At 48.9% G+C, this 24,848-nt stretch overlaps 1 protein-coding gene across 4 annotated transcripts in view; it reads right to left on the minus strand.

Moving 5' to 3' along the window:
• Positions 1-24,848, minus strand: part of Tcf7l1 (transcription factor 7 like 1) — a 154,640-nt gene that overhangs the window by 17,713 nt on the left and 112,079 nt on the right. For 2 of the 4 annotated variants that reach the window (XM_055596440.1, XM_055596439.1), the window contains exons 4-5: positions 4,073-4,156; positions 3,741-3,782 (exon numbers count right to left, since the gene is read on the minus strand). In XM_055596440.1, the coding sequence (XP_055452415.1) occupies positions 3,741-3,782; positions 4,073-4,156 (126 nt within the window). The remainder of the gene's footprint in view (positions 1-3,740; positions 3,783-4,072; positions 4,157-24,848) is intronic. The other 2 variants (XM_055596443.1, XM_055596441.1) reach the window with 1 other exon arrangement.

A 24,848-nucleotide genomic window follows, 5' to 3' on the forward strand; every position in this document is an offset into this window, starting at 1 on the left:
GGAAGGAAGGAAGGAAGGAAGGAAGGAAGGAAGGAAGGAAGGAAGGAAGAAATGTAATGTAATTATCTGTGTTTTCTGATGGTCTTAGGTGACACTTACAAAAAGGTCATTTGACCCCAAGGGGTTACGACCCACAGGTTCAGAACCACTGTTCTAAGGGATCTGATACCTTCTTCTGGTTTGCTTAGGCACCAGGCATATGCATGGTGCACAGGCAGGCAGGCAGGCAAACACTCATGCACATAAAATAAAAATAAACCTTTATAATAAAGGAAAACAAATAGTAACATAGGCGATTTTCCTGGTTTTTCTTTTTTTTTCCCTAGCTTGCTTTAAAGGTGCAAATGGCAGTAGTTATAACCCCTAGCCCCGCCCCGTCACAACCGGGTTATGACTTGTTTAGACACCCTTCCTTGACAGACTCCACATGACTCACCAAATCTCTGAAAGTATGTAGCCTATTTTCTTCATTGGCCCTACTCCCTGGGCAAATTTCTTCAAATATTTTACTTCTGATCTAAGCTAAATTTTCAGTTTAGAGTGTTTTCATTTCTCCAGTTAAAGAAGAAAATGAAGGAAAAACCAAGGCCCCGGCTTCTGTAACCATGTCCGAAGAAACTTCGGCTCCTGCTCAGCCCCTCCGGCTCGGACAGGGAGCTGTGCTCAGTCATTAAGGGTGTTGGAGCCCCTCTTTCCCCTGCCTCCTGTCTTTGATTTGCAATTACAGGAATGATTCTCAACTCTGGCTGCCCCTTAAAGTCGCCGTGGGGAGCTTAAAAATCTAAGATGGAAGCCCCACCCCAGCCCAATTAAATCATATCCTTGGGGGATTAAGATGTTAAATTCTATGGGCTCATTATCTCTATTACCTTCGCAATCTGTCCATTTGTTTTGGCACCTAATTCGGGCCCTCATTACCTCTTAGTTCTGCTAATTAAATGGGATGTTAATTGTTCATTCCTTCTCTTGATTTCTCACCAATAGCAATGGCTGCAGCAGCGGCGGCCCTGATGATGCAGGGTGGGGATGGTGTGGAGAGCGAACCGTTGGTGAGGCTACTCTGTGTTGGGCACAATGCTGAGTTCAGACTCACTACAACACTGTCTCATTCTGTGCAGCTCTATGATGTCAGTGCTCCTCTAATCCCCATTTAATAGATGAGGAGACTGAGGCAAAGAGAGATGAGGTAATTTGCCCGAAGCCTGGAGAAGAGAAGGAAGCAAAGCCAGGGTCTAACCCAGTGTTTCACAGCCACAGTCCCCGTCCCCAACCCACCACCAGCACCTTGTCCCCAGGCTCTGGAGGCCTTCCTCGCTCTCCTCTCAGGAGTCTGGATGAGTTGCTGATCTCCAGGTTCATATTAAGGGCCTTCCCTGTGTGTGTTATTTAATTTTCTGTTTTTTAAATATTCAGGTTTTAATTTTTGCTTTCTATTTAATTTAATGTAGGGTCTTCCTATGTAGCCTTGGCTGGCCTGGAACTTGCTATGTAGACCAGGCTGGCCTCAAACTTACAGAGATCTACCTGGTTATGCCTGGTCCATCCAGGCTTTTAAAACTTATTTTGTGTGTGTGTGTGTGTGTGTGTGTGTGTGTACACCACAGTCTGACTGTGGAGGTTGGAGGATATCTTGCAGGTGTCAGCTCTCTCCTCCCAAGTAGCTCTGAGGGTTCAAACTGCAGAACCACCTCCCTGGCTTCCTTGTGCTTGAGTCTGTTTATGCTTTGGGACATTAGACTGGACTATGATGATATGGAATCTTCTGAAAAGTTGTCTACTTTGCTGTCATTAAAGCAATGTGTTCCAACAGCCTGTGCTTTCCTGCTCTAAGACAAAATAAGAGCCCTCCATTTCCCGCTGTGCTGCTGTGCTGCGATATACAGAGTACTCGTCTTCAACGGCTAAGTGATTGGCAGGTACAACTGCAAGACGCTTCCTGAGAGTTCAGGAATTTCATGTACTTCTCTGTCGCCCTGAGAAAGCCATGAGCAGCTGCCCTGGTTGAGGAAAAGGGACTTGAGAGAAAAGGGCCAAGAGCCAATACTGAGTATCATCATTTCTATAGAGTTCTGGAGCCAAGGAGGTGAGGGTGAGTGGTCAACCCTGTGAGCTGTGACCTAGATGGTGCCTGGAAAGCGAGGAGGTGACTGAGCATGGCAGCGAGAGCTGAAATAGGCAGCCGTGGACTGGAGGGAAGAAGATGTGACGATGACAGCATGGGAAGCTGGGTTGAAAATGTTGGAGGAGGGTGATACTCAGAGGAAGGATAGGACATTCAGAATGTGTGTTAACTTTGAAAGGGAAGTCGTGTCCTCTAAAAGGAACCTGTGAGAAGATAGCCCCTGGACAGGAGAGAGGGCGGCAAGCCCTGACACCTTGGGATCTGCTGTGGGAGGCTCGGGTGCCACAGGGAGGGTGGGGGTGAGCAGATGATGGTAGACAGCAGGGAAAGATAGCCGGCTCAGGGCGAACCATCCCGCCTTGTGTCTGATTCAGGCCACTAGAGGGCACCTGCATCTCATGCGTACCTCCTCAAAGGGGACCTTGGGGACCAGAACCACGGCCACGGCATATTCGTGCCACAATTGCTCAGCGCTTTGGTGAATGTGTCATTGGCACCTTGCGTGTCTTTGGACAGCCTACCCTGGGTGGCTGGCTCTGCCCTGCATGGCTATTCCTGCCCACCTCCTGGCAGCTGGCTGTGACGTCATGCTGTAGACTACCAACGGCTCTAGCACTGAGCTGGTCCCATGACTGCTGGAAACGCACAAGCTCACTGCAGTTGCCTGAATATTCTCTGGCTGTCTTCTTCCTCACAGCTAGCCTTTAATGAGCGAGGCCTATCAGTATAGCTTAAAATGTCGTGTGTAAGAAAATAGTGTCTGGGATTTGCTGTAAAATAAGAGTAGCAGGAGGGGGAATGTGAGAGATGGTAATAAGGGAATTTGTTTTATATGATATAGTCTACTTTCACAGGTTTTTAAATTTGTCTCTAAGAAATGGTTTTCAAGAATCACCATGGATCCCTAAGGCAGTGCGGAAGCCCTCATCTCCTGTACAGGACAGGTTGAGCCTGGTGAAGATCCTCTAGGACTCTGGGACTCACGGGGCAGGACAGACACCAGCTAGCTTGGCAGGCATCCACTCAGAGCCTAACTTACTTCCTGGAAGACGGAATTCGAGGGCTGGATTCCAGCATCATCTTTGATACACTTTGGGCTCCAGTTCCGTGTCACGAGGAGGTGAGGAGCCCTGCTGAACCTCACTACCCGTGCCTGCCAGGACTCTGTCCCCTTTCCTCCCAAGCCCAGTATTGCCGCAGCTGTGCTAAGCAGCCATTGCCCACATTTTAATGGACGCTTCCCTGAAACAGCTGAGGCGAAGCCTCCCTAAGCGCAGCCTTGCTGCCACTCGGAGAAGAGGTGTTCTGACTGAACACCAACTGGACAGAAAGGACCTCTTGTTCAGAGGAAGTGGAGAAGGATTTGAAGCAGGTGTCCAGGAAGAACCGGGGTTAATGGTCAGGGCCATGTGTCTTCAATCAAGCGTTCCAGGCGGTGTGTGCCTACATGCTGAGGTGGAGGGAAAGGTGGGTGTCTAAGACATAACCTCTTTGTTAACCCCTGACTGTCCCAACACCGAGTGTGAGGGCTAATCTTCAAATTGACAACCACCGTGGAAAAACCCTCCAGGTGTCCCTAAGAGTGTTTCCAGAAGGATTTAACTGAGGGGAGACTCACCCTGAATGTGGGAGGCACCATCCAGCGGGCAGGATCCCCATACTGAACAAAAAGGAGAAAGCGAGCTGAGCACCGGCGTCCATCAGTCTGTTTTCCTGACAGTGGGCGCAGGATGACCAGCCGCCTCACACTCCTGCAGTATGACCTCCCCGCCAGACAGCCAGGCCCCACCAAACTGTGAGCCAACATAAACCCTTCCTCCGTTAGGTCACCTTTGTCAAATATTTTAGCACGACCACGAGAATGTGAGACATTGAGGAGACGGACTCAGGAAGTTTCTGGAAGGCGGAAGGGAGTGAGGGACAGGGGCGGGGCAGGTAAGACAGACTCACCAAGTGGGCTGGAGATGGTGATCTTGTGTCCTTGACTGTAGCACTGGACGGGACATCGAGGAGGGGCCATTTCATCTGCAGGTACTGCACCGGGGAGAGAAAACACGAAGCAGGTGAGGTGAACTGTCTTAGGTACCAAGGGGAGTCTAGAAAGGGCCCTCAGGAGGTCACCAGCTGTAAGCCCACAGGGCCTGGACAAGGGCAATCACCTCCACCGCCACGTGAGTCTACTGTGGCACGGCAAACATTTTATAGTCAGTCTGCTACCACCATCTCACCACCACAGCCAGGGGCAAGACATTAAACAACTCAGCTAACGACTTCAGTGGGGAGGGCATGGATAATCCCAGTGTGACCATCACCTTCCAAGAACCTGTTTGTGAGGCTCAAGCCTTCTCTACTCTCCTTAGGGAGTGCAGCAGATCATCAGATTCCCAAGTGGAGGACCTGCCTGGTCCATCCCCGATGGCATTCCCCAAGAAACACACATGTGCGAGTGCTAAACATGGATAAACATGGAGAACTCACTTAATGCGCACGAAGCCCTAGGTCGAACACCCAGCCCCAACTATACGGGTTATGGTGGTGGCATGCCTGAAATCCCAGCTCTTGGGAGGTAGAAGTAGAGGATCAGAAGTTCAAGGCCACCCTCAGCTACATAACAAGTTCGAGGTCAGCCTAGGATATATGAGATCTTTCCTGAAAAACAAAACTAAAACTAAAACAAAACCAAAAAACCTCCCACCTGCCCTACAATCAAGGATCATGGGTAATTATCTTTTTTTTTTATTTGTTTGTTTATTTGTTTGTGTGAGAAAATATCTTGCTATGTAGTCTTGGCTGGACTGGAACTCACTATTTAGACCAGGCTGGCCTTGGATTTCCAGTGATATCCTTGCTTCTAAAGCAGAGTACTGGGATTACAGGTGTATAGAATAGACTCAGCATCCACGCACACTCGTGGATGTGGCCTTTCATTACTGTCTGTCAACCTTGGCTCCATCACCCCACACCCTCCACCTTCTGCCATGCATCACTGGAGGAGAAAAGAAAAATGGAACCCTTTCCAGACCCACGTACAAATTCACACACACATGCTCTCTAGAGGAAAAGCATTTCCTTTACATGGGTATGACACAGCCTGACAGGAGGGAGTACAGGGGGGCTCTGAGCACAGCATCCATGGGCATAGATCTCGCTCAGCCAATGTAGGTTGTGACCCAAGACAAATGACTTAACAGTTTGGAGTCTGTTTTGTCACCTGCGGGGGCAAGCTATTATGACTAACTTTACAGGTTGTGAGTAGGAACGGGACCACATCAGGGACTGAACGGTGTCTTACATGTGGGAGTTATTTGATAAATGGCAGCTATTATGTTCATAAGCAAACCATTAGTCTTTGCCAGGAGCAAAAGCAAGCATGTTATCCTACAGTCAACACTGACAAGGCGCTTCTGGGCAGCCGACCAGGGCAGAATTCTTGGGACTGCTTTGAGAACTAGAGTTCTGAGAGGAAGTGGAGGTTCAACTTTTAGAAAGGTACCCACAAGGCTGTGGATGCAGCTCAGGCCAGTAAAGCGCCTCCCGGCAGTCCTGGGACTGGTCCTCCGTACGTAAACTGAAGGCGGTGGTACATGCCTGTAACTGCAGCTCTAGGGAGGTAGGGACAGAAGGACCAGATGTTTAAACTCACCACCTGCTACCCAGAAAGGTTGCGACCAGTCCAGGCTGCATGAGACCTTGTCTCAAAAAATAACTAAATAGGGCAGGGAGGTGGCTCAGTAGGCAGAGGCCTTGAGAAACCCTGGAGGCCACGTGAAAATCAGGATTCGAGAATGTACATGTGTAATCCAGCACTCCTACTGTGAGATGGGAAGCCGAGACAGAATCGCCTGGGAGCTTCTGGAGCCAGCTAACCTGCTGTACTCAGTACAGCAACGAAGAAAAGCAAGATCCAGCCTGAAAGGGGAAGGCGAGCGCTAACTCCCCCTTCTCCCAAGAAAGTAAAATCAAACCAAAACGCACTCAAAGAACCCAGTTTAGCACATGGCCGTTGCAGTAGCAGAAAGCGCCACCATCCTAGGCTTTTTTGAGTGAATTAACGGTTGTAAACACAGGTTAAAGGGATAGGCCAACTGAGCCAACGATCAATTATTTTTCACTTCAAATTCTATTCTTTTCACTATTCCATGAGAAAGAACATATTTTCTTTTCGTGTGTGTGTGCATGCCTGCGTGCCTCTGGAGTCTATCTGACTCACTCTCTACTTTATTCACTGAGGCAGGATCTCTCCAGTTCAGCCAGAGCTTTCCTGTCTAGATAGCTTTTCCCAAGGTCACCTTCCAAGTTCTGGGATCAAAGGTGGGCCATGATATCCTCGATTGGTGTTTACACGGGTGGGGGATCCAAACTGGCAAGGACTCATCCACCACACTCCAGTCAGCCCACTATGACCCCCTCCACAGGGCCAGCCTGCAACTCGTCCTCTCCTCTGATGGACTTTCCCATTCCTTTGCTCTCTCCCACTCCCCCATGGACACCAATGTTCTCTTATGGTGGTGGCTGGAGGCAGCCAATACTTACAACCGAATACCAGACATCTTCTAAAATCAACAACCGCGCCCACACCTTTAATCCAGCTACTGTGAAATACATGGACCTTACTTAAGAAAGAAAGAAAATGTGCTGGGTGTGCCGGCTGCTCTTGGAGAAAACCCAAGAAGACCCAGGTTTGGTTCCCAGCACCATCACGACAACTTAAAACCACTTGTAACTCCAGTTCTAGGAGATCTGGTGCCCTCTTCTGTCCCCCACAGGCACTGCATGTACACAATGTGTGTGTGTGTGTGTGTGTGTGTACATGAAATATACACACGTGTAGGCAAAATGCTCACAAACATTAAAAAAAAAAGTGTTTCAAGAAAAGAGAAGTGTTTCAGACTTTCCCAAATGTCTCCCAGGATGGGGTTGGGGGGTGGCTGCCTGCTCTTCCGAATCACTAATCTAGTGATTAGTGATCTGATTTTTTTTTTTTTTTTCACGAGGGCTCATCTCACTTGACCTTGTGTGTCAAGGTATACACATGCATGCCGTCACCACATACACACTCGCAGTGAAGAGTTGATCTGTCTACTCAGGTGCCTTTCTGGGGCGTCCAGTGAGAGGAAGGGGCCTTTCTGCCCCAGTGGCGCACACAGGGGTCAGAGGCGTGAGAAGCTTAGAGGATAACGGTGTACCACTGAGGTCTGAGAGCAGGCGGAGCTGGGAACAGGATACCTGTCGCTCAGGGCCCGGCCTGCTTGCTCTACTGGCCCCTGGAGGCCTGGGGAGTCAATCTGAACTAGCAGGATGGTAGTTCTCCCTTTTTCAACTTTTAAACATTCCCCCCATGTGTGTGGCGTACATGTGTTTGTGCGCATGTTCGTGTGTGTGGACACGCAGCTGTGTGGGTGTCCATGCGCGTATGTCTAACACTCTCTTCTTCCTCTCTTAATTCTGGTGTCTTCAATCGCTCTCCACCTTACATGCCAAGCTAGGGTCTCACCACAGAACGCAGAGCTTGCCGAATCCCGCCTCTGCCTACTCAACACTGGGGTTACAGCTGGGCCACCGCACCTGCAGGGCTTTTCCATGGCCACTGGGGACTCTGGTTCTCCCACGTGGATTAAGGCAACAGGAGGCAACAGCCCTAGGAACGTGCAGGCATCGGCAATGCTCTGAATGCTGAGATCACACCCAGAGGAAAGAAACTGCTTGCAAAAGTTATTTGTTTTTAATCTGAATTGTTTCTCTGTGTGCTGTCCACGTTGTGGGTGCCCGCAGAGGTCAGGGTGTCGAATCTCAGGAGGTTACATGTGGTTGTGTGAGCCACGAACTGTGGGTGCTGAAACTAAACGGCAAGAGCATACACACTCTTCACACTAAGACGTCTCTCCAGCGCCAAGAAAGCTCTTCTTGGCAGTGGTTCCCAGGAGAGGCCAGCCCCACAGTTATCCTGGAGGTCACTGCACATGGGTGGAGCGTGTCTGTGGGGATTAAGTGATGTGTAGTTGAGCTTAGATAATGTAGCTGCGTACAATAATGGCATGTGGACAAATTTAAACAGGTTTCGTCAAGCCCTGTCTAAGCTCCATTCAACAAGCCGCCCAAGCTCAAGCTTCTGCCTCAGCTGGGCATCTGTGCAGCGGATGTGTTCAGAGCCTGGCCTAGCTACCTCTTTCTCCTGAGGTGACCGTTGAAAAGGCAAAGCTTTGGGTTTTCAAAGTATCAGTGCAACTGTTGGAGTGAGCATTCTGAGAAGCTGTTTATGGGTAAAGGACCCCTTCGATATTCAGAGACAGAAAAGACCACCCTCACTCACATATGCTGCTTTAAGATGCTACCATGTCTGATCTTCAAAGAACCTTGGAACCTGGCAGAGGACCTAGCCTCCTGCCATTCTGTTTTATGCTTATGTACAGTGAGGCTGTGGCTTAGAATGTATGAATATATCTGTTTGTGTGGAGCCACCAAGCTGGTCAGTAGGTAATGGTCCCTGCCACCAAACCTGACAACTAGTCTGATTCCTGTAACCTGTATGGTGGAAAGAAAAGAAGCTACTCCTGAAAGTTGTCCTCTGCCCTCCACAAGTGTGCTGTGACAATCATTACCCTGAAATAAAGACAAAGAAATGCAATAAGAACGTGTGTACAGCCGCGTAGAGAGGCCAGGAGGAGGCCAGTGCCCTGCTCTGTTATTCTCTGGCTTGTTCTCCTGAGACAAGGATGCTTACCATACTGGGGCTAGACCGGCAGCCAGCAAGCCAAAAGGACCTTACTGTCTCTGCCCATCTCAGCACTGAGGTTACGCAGGCCTGTGTGGCCACACCCAACTTAAAATTTATGTGTGTGTGTAAGTGGCACATGTGTCATGCGTGGAGGCAAGACGTCACATTGTCGAGTTGGCTCCCTTCTTCCTCGTTTTTGTGGGTTCCGGGGGTCAAACACAGACCCTCGGACTTGCAGGTTCCTTTCTGTGCTAAGCCATCTCACCAGCCTCCAGGCTTGTTTACTTGTCTTGTGGTTGTTGAGGTGGATGCTGGTGATTTGAACTCGGGTCCTCACGGCTGTGCAGCAAGCATTCTTACCTAGGGCCGTTTCCCCAGCCCTAGCATCTGTTTCCGCCTTCTTAAGGAAGGGTGATTCTAGTCCGATTTTCGCATTGTTCTCGTTGGAACAGTCACTGAATCGCTCAGCATCTGATTTGACTCATTCATGAGATGCATGCATCGTGACTGATTTTCCTACCTGGGAGCGCTTTTGCATTCCCGTGAACCCTATGGGGCCTCCAGGGTTTGCTCTTTCTTGTTCTGTACTGCGGCATACTGATCAGAGCACCACATTCCTGAGCAAAGGTGGACATAAGCAGGTTTCCTTTGGGTGATAAGTGTTGCTCTGTATGTTACTTTAGCTTTGTTGGAGGAACACTGTACCTCTTTTCCTTAATGTTCTGCTGTCTCTTTTTGGTTCTCAGCCCTTCTCAGAGTCCTGCTTGGGCTAAGTGCTCGGCCAGGTGGGCTGTTTCCGCTCGCCTCGGGCCTGGGGAAGGGTCCCTCTGAAGGGTGTTCCCTAGGGGTTGGAGCCCGCTTTCCTGCAGTGGGGCGGAGACCTGTCCTACACAATCCCACTCTGCTCCGAGACCCAGCAGCAGATTAATTGCAGCTGTGCCCTGGAATTTCCCCAACACACAAATCTTCGTGATGTAAAACAGCTGGGAGGAAATCCCAGCATGCCCTGGACAGAGGCAGAGCTGCCAATGAGCTATGGAGATTAACCCTCAGGCTCCCAGAAAGTAGTGTGGGCCCTTGCGCCAGGCAAGCCCATTCTGCCCCCCTGCTCTGTATGCACGGACTCCCTGGCATGTCAACAGTCTCCGGTCCAGCGCTCTCCAAGAAAACCCTTTCAGCGGGACCTGTGCACCAGACAAAATCCAAGGCCACCTGTCGAAGGATGTACCCACAACTCAGATGGGGAGCAAGGAGGACTCACCTCCTGAAATCCAGCTCCCGGAAGCCCTCCATGTCTCCCATAGACACCCGCAGAGGACAGTCCTTTCCAGCTTTCCAGGTTAGGAGAGCAGCCCTGCCTCTCTGGTCCCCACTGGAAAATACTGACTCCTGTGAGCTCAAACTAGGGCTTTCTTTTTCTTTTTTTAAGGGAAATAGTATAACAAGTTTTAATCTAACATGTGGGCTTTCTTAAACAAAGCCCAAGGATTCCTAAGCCTTCCTGAAAAGATGCCACAGATGGAGACAACACCATGAGACAAGACCAAGATAACAAACACCCCCAGGCCCCACCCATCCTCAAGTGGCTTCATCTACAATGACACATTGCCATCTCAAAAGACACAGTCCCACCATGTAGCCCAGGTTTGCCTCCAACTCACAATCACCCACCTTGCCCAGTGTCCTGAGTGTTGGTATTACGGGCAGGCTCCGGCCTCCCACAGCCAGTGTCTCACAGTGTTCCCCGACACTGGCATTAAAAGTGTGCACCACTTCTATCCAGCTCATTTACCAGAGCTTTAGTCTTTACTGAATGACTGTTAGCACTGCCAGGATTTGAAGGACGGCACAGAGTCTGTGCTGTCTAAGCCTGCTGCTTCCTAGAAGTCTGTCTAAGACCCTTTATCTAGTCTGGGGTGGTGGCTCACCGGAATCCCAGGGCTGAACCAGTAGCTCACCATGCGTGCCAGTTTTCCTCCCACACACTCACAGGGTCGGGGAGAACGGTGCCTCATCTCCCACAAAAACACACATAGATTGCTCCCAGTGTTTAAAAATGCACCAATTCTGGAGGCTGAAGAGATGTCTCAGTGGTTGAAAGCGCTTGTGGTTCATTTCCTAGCACCCATGCAGTGGCTACAACCACCTGTGACCCCTCTCTGACGTCTGCATGCGCTACACATACACTCAGACACACCCGTACACATAAAACAGAATAAATAAATGTTTTAAAAAGGAAAGTGCACCATCTTTGAACAATCATCAGTCTCAGTAGCCAGAAGACAAAAATACCTTCCCAGTGGGGAGGGGGAAATATTTAAATTTCTGAAACCACTGAAGAAGGGTAATGAGAGGAAAGAAAAGGAAAACATCATACTTTGACCCTTACATCCCTTATTTTCTTTATAAGGTGAGTGGCTTTAAGCATTTGCATTAATGTGCCGGACAGCACTAACTCCCAAACACAGCCTCTTTGTTCCACGTCAGTGTAGACGGCGGCCATGTTCCTTCCTGGGGCTGCTGGATAGGTGAAACCTCCAAAATAAATTCAATTTGTAAGTCCATCGGGATTATAATAAGCTACTTCTGGAGTTAATACAATAGATTAACTTTTCTATGGAAAAGTTATTTTTAATAAAATCACACATTGGGGGCTGGAGAGATGGCTCAGGAGGAGTTAGAGAGCTTTCTCCTCTTCCAGATATATCATCACACACACCAGGCAACTTACAAAAAGCCTGTATTTCTAATCCCCGGGCATCTGTACGCACACACGCAAGCACGCACGCAGTGGGGAGGAGTAAGGGGGAGAGAGACAAATTCAGGCACAAATAAAAGTCTTAAGAAAAAAAATCAGACTTTAAATGAACAAAATAAGCCAGGCAGTGCTGGAACACACCTTTAATCCCAGTACCCAGGAGGTGGAGAAAGCGGATTGAGGTTAGCTTGGTCTACAGAGTGAGTTCTAGGACAGCCAGGGCTACACAGAGAAACCCTGTCTTGAAAAACAAAAACAAACAAACAAACAAATAAATAAAAGGTTATCCCCCCCCCCTTATTCATCCCAAGGTTTAGTCTGCAAATACTTTTGAAACTCTGGCGGCAAAAGGGCTCCAAAAATATTCCATGGCTGATCAGTGAACTCAACAACAACAACGCACATACACAGACACACACACACACACAGACACAAGGGCTGCTAAGGTTCAGTTTTCCCATAAAATCTTACACACACCCCTTTTCCCCAGTGTCCTCCAGCTATTGATGGCTCCCGTTGCAGAGACTGTTTCTCCGACTGGAACCCGAGCTAAAGTTTGGTTTAGAAGGCTCTCTAGTGGAAAAGCAGAAAAGCAGGGTCCCAGGCCCCATCCAACCTCTCTGGACTCAGTCACCTCACCTATAAACCAGGGCTGTTTTACTCTGTCAATCTAAAGCAAGACCTGGACCAGATGGCTGTTAGAGGAGGAAAAACAAAAAACAAAGCAGATGCAGCCATTTGTCTAAAAATAAAGGCCGTATCAAGGTGCTTAGTAAATCACTGATCCCAGCTGAACAATTACAAGCTGTGTATCTGGGAGGACCTTCTCAGGACCTGTCTTCACCGACAGCAATCAAATATACTGCTGGTGTGGCAATGACTCCAGTGTGGCACTCAAAAAAAACAGAAAGCGGATTGGTGAGATGGCTCAGCCAGTAAAAGCATCTGCCTCCAGGCCTGATGACGAGTTAGATCTCAGGAATCCACACGGTAGAGGGATGGGGATGACTCCCACAAGCTGTCCTTTGACCTCCATGTGCCTCTCTTGAGAAAGTGATGTCACTATTTTCCCTCAGCTACTGAGGAGCTGAAGCAGGTAGGTTGAGCCTAGAGTTCAATGGAAAAGGAGCCACACAGGGAGTCACTCAATTTTAGTTATCTTTATTCATGGAGGAAGTCCAGGGATAGAGTTAGCAGAGCTTAGAGGCTTGCTTACAACAGCTTTCTATGGAACAACTCAAGTCCAGCACCGTAGCATTTGTGGTATCCATGGTGTGATCACTCCCACCACAGTTGGTTTGGAGGTACCATGGTGAGCCCCTGTAAGACCTGGGAGATGTACTCATGGCTGGCCTGGTACCTACCCACTGGCTGGCCACACACCACTGACAGAGCCCCGGAGTGAAGGGGGCTCTCTGGCCAGTCCTGGAAGTACTGGTTCCATTCACGGATGGCTAGAAGGCTGTGCATGCCGTGCTTGGCTGATGTGGGCCTGAGGTCATAACGGAGACCCGAAGGTGTGGCTTTGCACATCTTCCTGGCAGCTGCATGCGCCTTTTAGAAGGAGCACGGAAAACTCCTTACATAGTCTGATGGCCTCCACCAGGGAACCAAGGGAACCCTTGGAGCAAAGCCCTAGGCCTAGAAAGGCCAGTTGGGTGTGGTAGCACACAGTATGGATTGCATGAAGTACTCAAATTTAAAGCCAGAGTTATATACTGAGACTCTGTTTCAAAAGATGAGTGAATGCATGAACCAGGCAAGGCCACTGTTAAACTGCTTCCAAGGCCTCATTTAGTAGTCTGCGGTTCTCTGGGTCTAAACTGCCTTTGCCTGGCTTTGACCTTGGGCTTCTGGACCGGAGGAATTTTTGCAGCCAGTACTTGAAAGTGCCACTGAGAAGCACACATAAGACCCAGTTTTCAGCGCTGATCCTTCTCTTTCCTCATGCCGACCCTTAACACCAGCTCTCCCCAAGGCCTAGACTTTGTTCCTAATGGAGGACTTTGCCAACAGTACTTCTTCCCTCAGTTGAGGCTAGCTGCCTTGGTCCCCTGGATGTAAAGCCCACTTGCTGGCTCCCACCCTGCACCTTCAGCCCTGGTCTCCTGCTTTCACATATGGCCCTTGCCTTGTTCTTCTAGTCACACAGTAGAGAACTGGGTGCATATCTGTTGCTACCCAGCTGGCTGGCTGAGATGGACAGCCTCTTGCTGGTCAACTGTTAAAGTGCCATACTTCATACTCAGGGCCCGCAGACTCGTCAGCCTGTTCGTGCTCCTTTCCTACAGAGAACAGCCCCTGACTTCCACACATCATGAGGCCCCTGTGTAAATACAGGGGTCACAGGACATGTTTCTAGTCGTGACTAGATCAGTGTATGTGCATGTAGAGCTAGTAAGACTTTAGAGAACGCAGCACCACTCAGCAACATAATAGAAGAGTGTTCTTCACCGTACACCCAGCCACACATGTTCCGATCCTTGCCAAACTCTAAGGAAAAATAGTGCTGAACTGATATTTCAATCTCTCTCTCTCAATTCCCAAAAAAGAGACTTGTGTGGCCCTGGCTGTCCTAGAACTCACTCTGTAGAACAGGCTGGCCTTGAACTCACAGAGATCTGCCTGCCTCAGCTTCCCCAGTGCTGGGGTTAAAGCATGCTTTTGTACTTTGCTTCGCTTCCCTTTTTCCTAAGCAAGGTACATGTGTGTACTACATGGTAGCAGCAGAAACAAAGCTATTGAAAGTAATCTTAGACCAAGCATCTTCACCCCCAGACGTGTGCCTTTACTTTTCTCAACCAGAAACCTCACATTCTACCTCAGCATCTTTGCTGCTTCCCACTGGCAATGAGGTCTCTGGGTTCTCGACACTTGTGAAAGGGTGCCTGTCTGGGGCCAGGCCACTGCAGTAGCCTTCGGCCTGCAGTGGAGTAGCAACCTGTCAGTTTTGTTTCTTCTTAAAGGTTTATTTTTAATTATGTGCTTGCACGTGAGTCTCAGTGTGGGTATGTGTCTGTGAATGCCAATGTCTGCAGAGGTCAGATAGTGGGACACTGGGCCTCCCATGTGGGAGCTACAGGGTGTTGAGTGGCTCAGTGTGGGTGCTGGGGACTGAATTCTGCACAAACGATACCTTCTCTTAAGCCTTGGGCCATCTCTTCAGTCTCTCTCTCTTGCCCCACCGCCCACTCTCCAACCCCCTACTCTCTCAGCAGAATCTTGGACATTCCAGACTGACCTTAAATTTGCTTTTAGCCGAGGGTTGCTTTACATTCCTGATCCTCTTCCCTCTGCCTCCCAGGGATTACAGCCATGTGAGACGGGGCCTTGATTATGGGGTGCTTGGCTGTGTGCATGCTGGGAAAGCACTCTACCCACTGGGCCACACTTCTAGCTTAAGCAACGCGCTCTGAAGGGAGCAGGTAAAGGGGCTGTGAGAGGCAGCAGCAGGACCCTTTCCTTAGGTGGGCTAAATGCCACTACCAAGGAGCAGGGTGGTGGGTACAGCCTGAGAGGTCCATGGTGTCACCACCGTTTCTGTCCCCAGCCCACATCTGTCAGTCCAGCTTTTAAAATACTTTCTAAGCTATGCAACTAAACAAATGGTCCTGGTGGTGGTTTAGGAGTAAAAATCACTAGTTAAACAAAAGCCTGATGACTTGAGTTTGATCCAGGAAACTCAATAGAAGCCAGGTGTGATGGTAGGCTTTTGTAACCTCACTGCTAACTGTGATACAGGAAGTGGATACAGGACCTTATTGTTGCTTTCTAGCTTTCTACAAGTGTCAGTCTAATCCTGCAATCTTGGAACACTGTGCATGGGGCATAGGTATGGTAAACCCCTTTCCATGTCCATGCTAGACATTGCTAGTAGATTACCAAATACTTCCTGGTTTTGTCTGGTGTGGGCTCAAAGTGCTCAGCATAATATACCATCTGGCTTCCAACAGGGGGTGAAAATCACTGTGAGGTGCTACCATACTTATTTTCTCTGACTTAGGACTGATAGTAGATAACAAATATTCTAGTTGGAAAGAAGTGGGGTCAGGATCCAGGCCAGACAAACCTTTCTCTCCTGACTGGCATGATTGGGAACATTTTTGGAAGGTGGCAAGGGTTCACAGAGAAGGCCATTGAGTGGCAAAAAACAGTCTTAATGTGCAGAGCCCAGTGACCAAAAGCAGGCCTGAGAATTCTGAAGTTTATGGATTTTCCCTTGTGGGAGGAAGAGCTGGAAAATGTCCCAGGTATTGAGCAGAAAGGAAGCAGGGTCTGTGTAGAATCAATAGGGAACAGGAAGTGGTTATCTGGGGCCAGTAAAACACACAACACAAAAGAACAGCTAGGGAGCAGAGGGCTGGCTCCCAGAGCACATAGGGCTCCTCAGAGCTGTCTGAAAGGCCTGCCCAAAGTCAGCGGCCCTGGGTGCCCAGGGCTAGCAGTCCCAGCAGAGGTCTTTGATTCCCACAAATGAGAAAACACTGTGGCCTCTCCACAGGCTCATGACCCCTGTGTTCATTGCTCACAAATAGCTCCCACACTATCAGGGAAGGACAAAATGGTCCTGCGTTCATCCAGAGGGAGGACACAGGAAGTGAGGGCCGCTAAGAAATGAACACCGATGGAGGCCATACTGTCAGTCAGACTCGGTGTGGACTGCATCCACCTACACCATTGCCTCCTCACTGCATAAAATGAATGCTCTTCTCAGTGAGAACCTAGGGTGCTTATTCTAAAAGGCATCAAAGTGCCCAGTGGACCCAAGGATCTGGGTTAATTAGCAAACAAAACAAACGTCAAAATAATTTCTAAAGTATATATGTACGCATTCTAAAATTTTAAAATCCAGGGCACTGTCACTTATAATGAAGTTCCATACACACACACACACACACACACACACACACACACACACACACACGTATATGAATGATTTTAATTAGAAAAACTTAGGGGAACTGGAGAGATGGCTCCGTGATTAAGCGCACTGGCTGCTTTTCTAAAGGACACAGGTTCAATTCCCAGCACCCACACAGGTCTGGCTTCATGGATACCAGGCACTCACTGGTGTACAGACACACATGCAGGCAAAACACCCATGCACACAAAATAAAGTAATGTAAAGAAAACTTAAAAATGTTCAAGGACTGGGGAGATGGTTCGGTGGCTAAGAGCATTTGCCCTCACAAAATTCATGTTCGCTTCCCAGTGCCTACATGGCAGCTCACAACATTTGTAACTCCAGTTCCAGGGACCCAGCACCCTGTTCTGGTTCTAAGGGCACCGGGCACAGAGGGCAGGCTGTGCACACGCTGACAAAGCACATTAAATTACATTTCATTGTATATGTGCGCATACATGCGCCACAGTGTTCATGCCGTCATCACAACACCGTGGAAATTCTTTCCTCTCACCGTGTAAGTCTTGGCAATTAAACTCCCATCATCATACCATGCACGCACACACACACACACACACGCCCCTTTGTGTAGAGATAAGGTGGTCAGAGTCATGTGGACCAATGTGGGACTTCGCTATGTAGCCCAGGCTGGCCTTGAACTTGCAATCCTACCTTCACCTCCTGAGACCTGGGATATTACAGGTATGCACCACCAGCACACCCAGCTCCCCCATTTTTGGTGAGTAAATAGTATAGGTGGTGAGTAGACAAGATCATACAAATAAGTGACATTTGGAGCCAGGGGCTGCAGACATTCTTCGTAAGTATAACCTTAACCATGAAGGAAGCTCCGCACGTGAGCCTGAGTCTGCACATAATTGCCTCTCGCCAAGCCATCCTCCTCTTGTGTTCACTAGGTCAAAGCAGCAGACACCTTACCCTCCACTGGCCTCCTCACTCTTTATCATTAGTGCACCAGGAAGTCCTGTCCTTTGGCTGCTGAAGCATCTTTCCATGATGACCTTGAGACGAGTTCCTAGTGTTCTCTCCCTCCTGGGCTGCATTTCTTCTCTTTTCCTCTCTGAGCTTCTTGGGGACAGGAAGCTCGTGTGTGCTCTGCTTACCACAGCACTTGACACAGCACATTGTTGGTGATAAGTGCCTGGTGACCAGAGGAGGGCATTTTAGGAGTAACTGAATGAGAGGCGTTAAGTAGTCCTTCCTGGAATGGTTTCCGTCAGCCTAGGTAAAATGCACCCGAAAGCACTCAGTGGCTGTTCGGGGGTTGCCCTCATCTGCTTGGTCCCCAGTGAAAGCAGTGAAACTGGGGGAATGGGTGGCTTCATGATCAATAGTCCACAGACCAGCTGAGTTAAGACTCCATTAAACATTTACTGAGGGTCTGGGTGTGGTGGTATACACTTTTAATCCCAGCATTTAGGCAGAGGAAGGGGCTTTCTGTGAATCTGAGGTCAGCCTGGTCTATATAGTGGCTTCTAGGCTAGCCCCTGTCTCAATACAAACAAACAAACAAACAAACAAAACCAACAAACACCATTTATTGAGGCAGAAACTGTGGTGCATACCTTTAGTCTCAGAATTTGGGAAAAGCCAGTAAGCTCATGAGTTTACGGCTAGCCTGGGCTATATGGGATATAGCTCAGTGGTAGAGTTTTTGCCTAGTACATGTAAGGCTCTGGTTCAAACCACAGCAATCTAGAGTTAATGGCATGATATCTGTCCCCAAATATTTTTATTTTCCTACATAGTTTGTATACTGTTTACAGAGCACCTATGCTATGGATTTAAAGTAACCTGCAAATAATTTAAAGTATAGGGAAGGATGTGCCGAGGTTATACAGATGCCGAGTTATTGATTAATTAATTAATTAGTGTGTGTTGGACTGCAGCCACACACGTGTCATGGGGCACAGGTGGAGAATGAAGCCAGGTCTCTCTTGTCGACTGCTGTGTGCATCAGGTTAACTGGCCTGCAAGCTCTGGCGACCCCTGTTCTCTCCCTCCCATCTCGACGGGGTGTGCTGTGATTACAAATGCTTAGACTGTGTGGGTCCTGGGCATCCGCACTCCTCAGGTTGTCAGGTTTGGAGGCCGGCACTCTACTGAGCCGTTTGCCCGGTTCAGCGCTACATTGTTTCAATCAGGGATTTGAGCATCTGTGGATGCTGGTATCTAGAGCCTGAGAGCTGCCCCACTGAAATGGCAAGGGACCAATGTCTATCATGACTCTGCCGCTGGGGGCTGTGGTGCCGGAGCTGTTCTACCTGACCCTGGAACACAGCATGTTTAAAATTCATGTTCTGATAACAATGTCATTCTAGGTAAGCAAATAAGTGTGCAAAAGCAAAGGGCAGGGCACAAGAGATGGCTTAGTAGTTAAGAGCTCTTGCTACTTGGCAGGGAGGTGATGTTGCATGCCTTTAATCCCAGCACTCAAGAGGCAGAGGCAGATGAGTCTCTGAGTTCGAGGCCAGCGTGGTCTACGGAGAGAGTTCCAGGACAGCCAGGGCTACCCAGAGAGACCCCGCCCTAAGGGAGGGAGAGTGCTTGCTACGCTTGCACCAGTTTCGCGTCCTAGCACTCATATGGAGCACCCCAGGACTGCCTGTCCTCCCAGTTCTAGTGGGCTCTGACACCCTCTTCTGGAGGACACCTGGAAGCTTGTGATATTCACACAGACAAGCTCACACATACACAGACTCATAAATTAAAAGAGAAAAGAACCCAAAACAAAAGGGATCTGGATTTCTTTAAAGAAGACACCTGCAAACTCCCAAGCTATTTTCATGTGTTATATCACTTCATCCTCACACCTTAGGAGATGGCACTTATCCCCCCCGCTTAATGAAAAAAGGACCATGGCACAGAAAGCTGAGTAACTAAGCCCAAAGTCCTATTTCACCAAAGACCACACCTTTGACTCTTTAGAATACTGGTGCTAGAAGACAGCAATGTGCGCCATCACTCCTGAAGCCTGTCCTGGCTGTGCTCAGACCAAAGGAGTGAGCCATCCCACCACGGTCACAGAGGCCTCTCGCCTAAGTGAAATTAGAACGAACAACCCAGGTGTCCTGGGCTTGAGCCATAGCCCAAGAGCCATGTGGGAGAGCTGTGATGGACCATGATGTTTTCCAGAACCACGAGGGCGAACATAAAAACAATCGGAGGAGGATGAACTCCTAATGCAGGCAAATCAATATTATGAGCGCCAATCTGCAGAAGTCATAAAACACTCAACAAAAGAATAATTGTGTCATTCAAATTTTTCTTATGGCTAAACCAGAAGGTAGTCTCAGTATGCGCAACAGCTCCACACTGCCCCCTGGTGGTGCCTGAGTACCCACTGGGAGCATGCTAGCTAATTGACTATGGGGAACAAAAGCCCCAGATCACCAAACCTGCTCTGTGAGACAGAGACGTTCTGGACCAAGCCATCTGGAAAAATCCCTAGGCTCCGTTCCCATTTGTTTGCAGAATCTGAGATAAAGAAGCTATGAATTCAGTAATGAGTTAACTACTTTTAGTCTGTCAAGCTGGCAAGGTCCTTTTTAAAAAATTCCTCTTTAATTACCATGGGCACTTTTCTTGATGCCCTGTTGGTGGGAGAATAAATTAGTAAGCCTTTTCTTGTGCAATTTGGAGGCATGTATCGAGTCTTCCAAAGGCGCACCACCTCAAGGAATGTATCCTAAGGAAATAATTAAGGATGCGAGCAAAATACAGCTGCAAGAATGCTCACTGGAGCCGTTTATAAGAGCTGAAAGATATTAAATACCTCATGCTACAATGATATTTGCTACAATGTTATTTGAATTTACGGATCATTTTTATAGACATGCAAAGGTACTAGATACTCTCAAGGGAAAAAAAGCAGGACACCAAGCAAGTAAGGAATTCACTTTTGTAAAGCAGACATCTTTTTATGTGAATGGAAGAGCTATGTGTACAGACAGGAAGAAACGCTGTAGAGCAGGGTCAGTTTGTTGGTCCTCAATCCTCCCTGGCATGAGGGCTGTCTGGGGGAGCTATGAATCCACTGACTCCCAATCCTCCTCCTCTGCCACCCAACTGTCCCAGGGTGGGACCCTAACCTTCTGCCTCATGCAGTTGCTCTCCAAGTGATGTCAGTGTGAGGTCAGCGCCGCCCCCAATGCACCCCTCTACAACAGTGCAGTTCTTATCTACTGCTCGGGCTTCAGTTTTTAAAGATTGCCTGAAGAATCTAGTCCTTTAAAGCTCTGCTCTTCTTTCTGCTGGGCCTCGTGCACTCTCCGCATGTCTCCTACCACTGAGCTACGAATGGCCCCTTGGCTGAGTCCCATACTCAGCTTCTCCTGTTCTTTTATCCCTGGAGCAAGCACGCAGCCAGCCACCAGGCATCTTTCGGGGCTACGGTATACCAGCTACTGTGGTCTTTACCTGCCGGCACCTTCCTAGAATATTTATCTGCAACGGATCCCTTAGAAGGCTCAGGGTGGAAGTTTCTGGTGCATGTGGAAAATCCATAGCCCCAGAGCAGCCCTCACAGGATCTTATAAATAAACTCTGAAGATTAGGCAGCGTATAGCCACAGTGGGATTCCTGGTGGCACACTAGACAAGACCATCAAAACCAATATTTCTTGAACATTCCTAACAGTGTCAACACATTCCACTTTATTTCTGGATCCAGAGAAGGGATGCAGGGCCTCTTCCAAGCTCTCCAGCCAAATCCAGGGCTTGGTCTTTATGGAATTCTAGGCATCCTGGCTCAGTGAGGAGGGTACATTTCTGAATACACTCTAAAAAGCACCTCTCGGATTTCACGTCACTTCCTGAGTGATTCTGAGTGCACCTGGTAGGCCAGCAGCTCTATGCACACTCGGTATGGAGCCGGATGCATAAGCAGCAATTTGTGACCAAGACTGAGAAGGGACCAGGTCTTGTTCAGGTATCACATCTGTTTGTCCACAGGGATTACATCTCTGCCACTCCCTCCATGGGGCTACAGTTCCCAGTTGCCAACTTTGAAGTGCAATTGACTGACTTAGGTGACACCTCCATTAGCACTACACTGGAGGTTTGAAGTTCACTGGTCAAATTTTTCATCTGATCCACTTTGATTTTCCATGTTCCATGTAATGCCCGCCACACCAAGTCATTGTCAGGGGTGTTCGGTCAGCTACACAAATGCATGCTGAATTAAATAAACTGGAAGCCATCGTCAAATGGATCATTGAGTTCTTCCTCCTTAATTTCCATTTTCCAGAAGAAGTTTTAAGTTCAAAGTATACTGGGTGCTCTTGGCCAGTCGCAATGCTGCTGTGTGGCTGCCATTTCCCCTGCTGAACTCTTTACAAAAGCAAACACTGCCACCAAAATGGCTCAGCATATAAAGGCACTTGCCAGCAACACTGATAACCTGGGTATGATCCCTAGGACCCACATGGTAGAAGAGAACTGACCCCTGCGGGTCGGGCAGAGAAGCTGGAGAGAAAGCTTTAATGAGCATTGCTCATGCTGGGGTGGGTTTTTCAGTGATACCACTGTCTAGAGTCAGCCACACCAGCTTTAATAAGCCCGCTGGCTCACCACACCGCGCCTGGATGGGGGCCTTCCTTGGTTTGTCGTTCTGTCCTATCTGGGATGGGCAGATGTTTGTTGTGTTTCTCAAATCATGTAACAATAGATGGTCCTGGCATCTCTCCTAGATTCTGGTTGCTTCCTCTGCGCCTGGCCACAAGCAGCTCCATCCCACAGACACATCAAAAGCCAGCATTGAGCCAGTTTCGTAATGTCCAATAAACCAAGGATTCAAGGCCACCCTGACTACTGCACAAATGTTGGCTCCTTTCCTCTGAGCCTCACCTTCACCTGAGAGAGTCCTGTCACTCTAACTCTGGATTGTCACCCTGAAATTCTTGATAAGATTCCTTGCTAGCCATCTCCTGGAGGTCTTGGCCAAGTCACTCTGTCCTTCCTACTACTGATTGTGCCACCATGCTGAGAAAAGCTCTGTTTAATTCTCTGCTGCTGCAGGAGAGTGCCCACCTACGGGCCTACTCATCCTGTCTTCAGCTACCTAACCAGCAACATTCTTGAACCTTGTTCTGCCCATCCCCAAGTCTCTCTGCACAGAGCTTTCCTTACCTATGCTGTGAGACTTGTCAAAAGAATGCATGCATTTTCCAACGATGCAACGCCACTCCAAGTCCTATATGTTATTTGGTCACCTGGCCAAGGGGAAGTGGTGGCCTCAGGAAGGACCATGACTCTCACAATTCATTGGGAAGGCATGTCGTCGTCATCACCACCACCACCATCATCACCACACACACACACACACACACACACACACACACACACACACACACACAGCCCTTCTTGTATCAGCGGGAGGCATGTCTGTTATTACAGGGTTCCATGCACTGGCTTTGGGAGAGCGCAGGGCATGTGAAGCCACAGCGGCAGCTGGCTTGAGCACCGTTCTCTACACCTCCCCTTGTATAGCTGCTCCGGCAGTCTCTGCACAGTGTCCCACAGTGATCAGATGCAGGACTTACTCTGAGGTGGCATGGGCACCAACCTCATACGTCTGCTCTCCGATTCCTTGCAGATTTCTCAGGAGATCCTGTGGTTCTCAGGAGTCCCTAATTAGATAATGGGTCATTCTTCCAGGTGGCTAGATCTCTTTCTTTTTGGCAACATCCTGGTCGCAAGTCTTCCTGGGAGACTCCAAACTTTGATCTTTAACAAGTCCTTAATGAGACACTGGGAACCACCTCCTCCTTTCCCTTGGTCCAGAAGTTCTTTCTTTCAAGCTGGCGGTCTCTGCACACTGCAGGCGCTTTCTCCTTTATTCCACTTGGCTTGTCAGAGCCCCAGGGACTCCAGGGGATTCCTTGGGAGAGGAAGCCCTAAGTCTACATCCTGTTCTTTTTGGCTGTGACAACATCTACTTCCACTACTCTCGTGGCTGAGGCTGGCTTTGGGTTATAGTTAAAGCTTGCCTTCCTGTCCTGAAAACCTCCTCTGTTAGGCTACACAGGTGCTGGCAGAACATAGCACCCCCTCCACGGAGCACTCTTCCACTTCAACAGCTAGGGAACTGCTGACAGTGGAGCTTCAGCAAGTCGGCTGCCTACAGCCAGAGCGCATGCGCTTCAGAATCACAACTCCACCCAAAATGCCGTCTCTGTTCCTTTTTTGGGGGGTGGGGGGTGGGGGGGGAAGACTTGCTACACAGCTCTGACTCTTCCAGAACTAACTATGTAGACAAGAAGGCTGGTCTTTAACTCAGAGAGCCTCCTGCCTCTACCTCCCAAGTGCTGGGATTAAAGTTGTTCGCCTCCACGGGGCACACATGAGGTTTGGCCTGTGTGACGAACACTGATAGAAATCAGACATCCCCAGATACAGGCCTGAAGCTTTCTGTTATAGTTTATTCGTATGGTGGGCTGTAGGAACTTAAAATACCCTAGTACTCTCATTGGAAATAATTTTGATAGCTTGAGCTTTGAAATGCTACATATTGAGGCAGCTATTCTGGAAGCGGTCGCTAACGCCACTAATGCTTGAGCATCTGTTTCAGCTACTCCAAAGAGAACGCTAATTAGAAATGGCACAAAGGTTATGGATCTCAGAGAAGGTGCGCAAGGCTTCGGTCATGAGCAGATGCAGTGTTGAAGAGGGCCAATACTTAGCCCTGGTACCAAGATCCTAGAGGCCCCTCCTCGCAGGAGAGTTGAGCACCACGTTGACAGTGATGGCATGCCTCTGATATGACCCAGAAGGGCCCACACCGAGCTTCCTGAAGGCACGGGACAGCTAGAGCTGCTCACAATCCTTAACACATGATCGTTACGATCACTCAAACATCTTTTACATGGGTGTCAACAAATGGCCAGGCCTCACCCCAACCCACCAAGAAGTGTGTTTGTCTAGAGACAGGGTCTCACTATGTAGTCCAGGCTGGCATGGAACAAATGATGAAGACTAGGTTGGCCCCAATCTCCCAGAGATCTGTCTGCCCCTACTTCTGTTATTAAAGACAAGTGTCAGTATGCCTAGCCACAGAGGCTCTTTAGACGATGAATTTAAAAGATCAGTTTCTCTTTTGTTTAAATTCTAGTTCATTAGGTCTGGAGAGAAGGGCCCCATCTGCTCTTCCAGAGAACTCAGGTTTGGTTTCCAGCGCCCACATAGTGGCTCATACCTGCCTGTGGCTCCAGTTTCAGAGGACCTAACACCTTCTTCAGGTCAGGTATGCATGTGGACACAGACATACAGGGCAAACAGAACATCCAAGCGCACATAAAAAAAATGAAGGCAGCGGCAACTCTGCCTGCCAC

The sequence above is a fragment of the Psammomys obesus genome, unplaced genomic scaffold (genome assembly GCF_907164565.1).
Source record: "Psammomys obesus unplaced genomic scaffold, mPsaObe1.curated_primary_1811, whole genome shotgun sequence".
In the NCBI taxonomy this organism is placed as follows: Eukaryota; Metazoa; Chordata; class Mammalia; order Rodentia; family Muridae; genus Psammomys; species Psammomys obesus.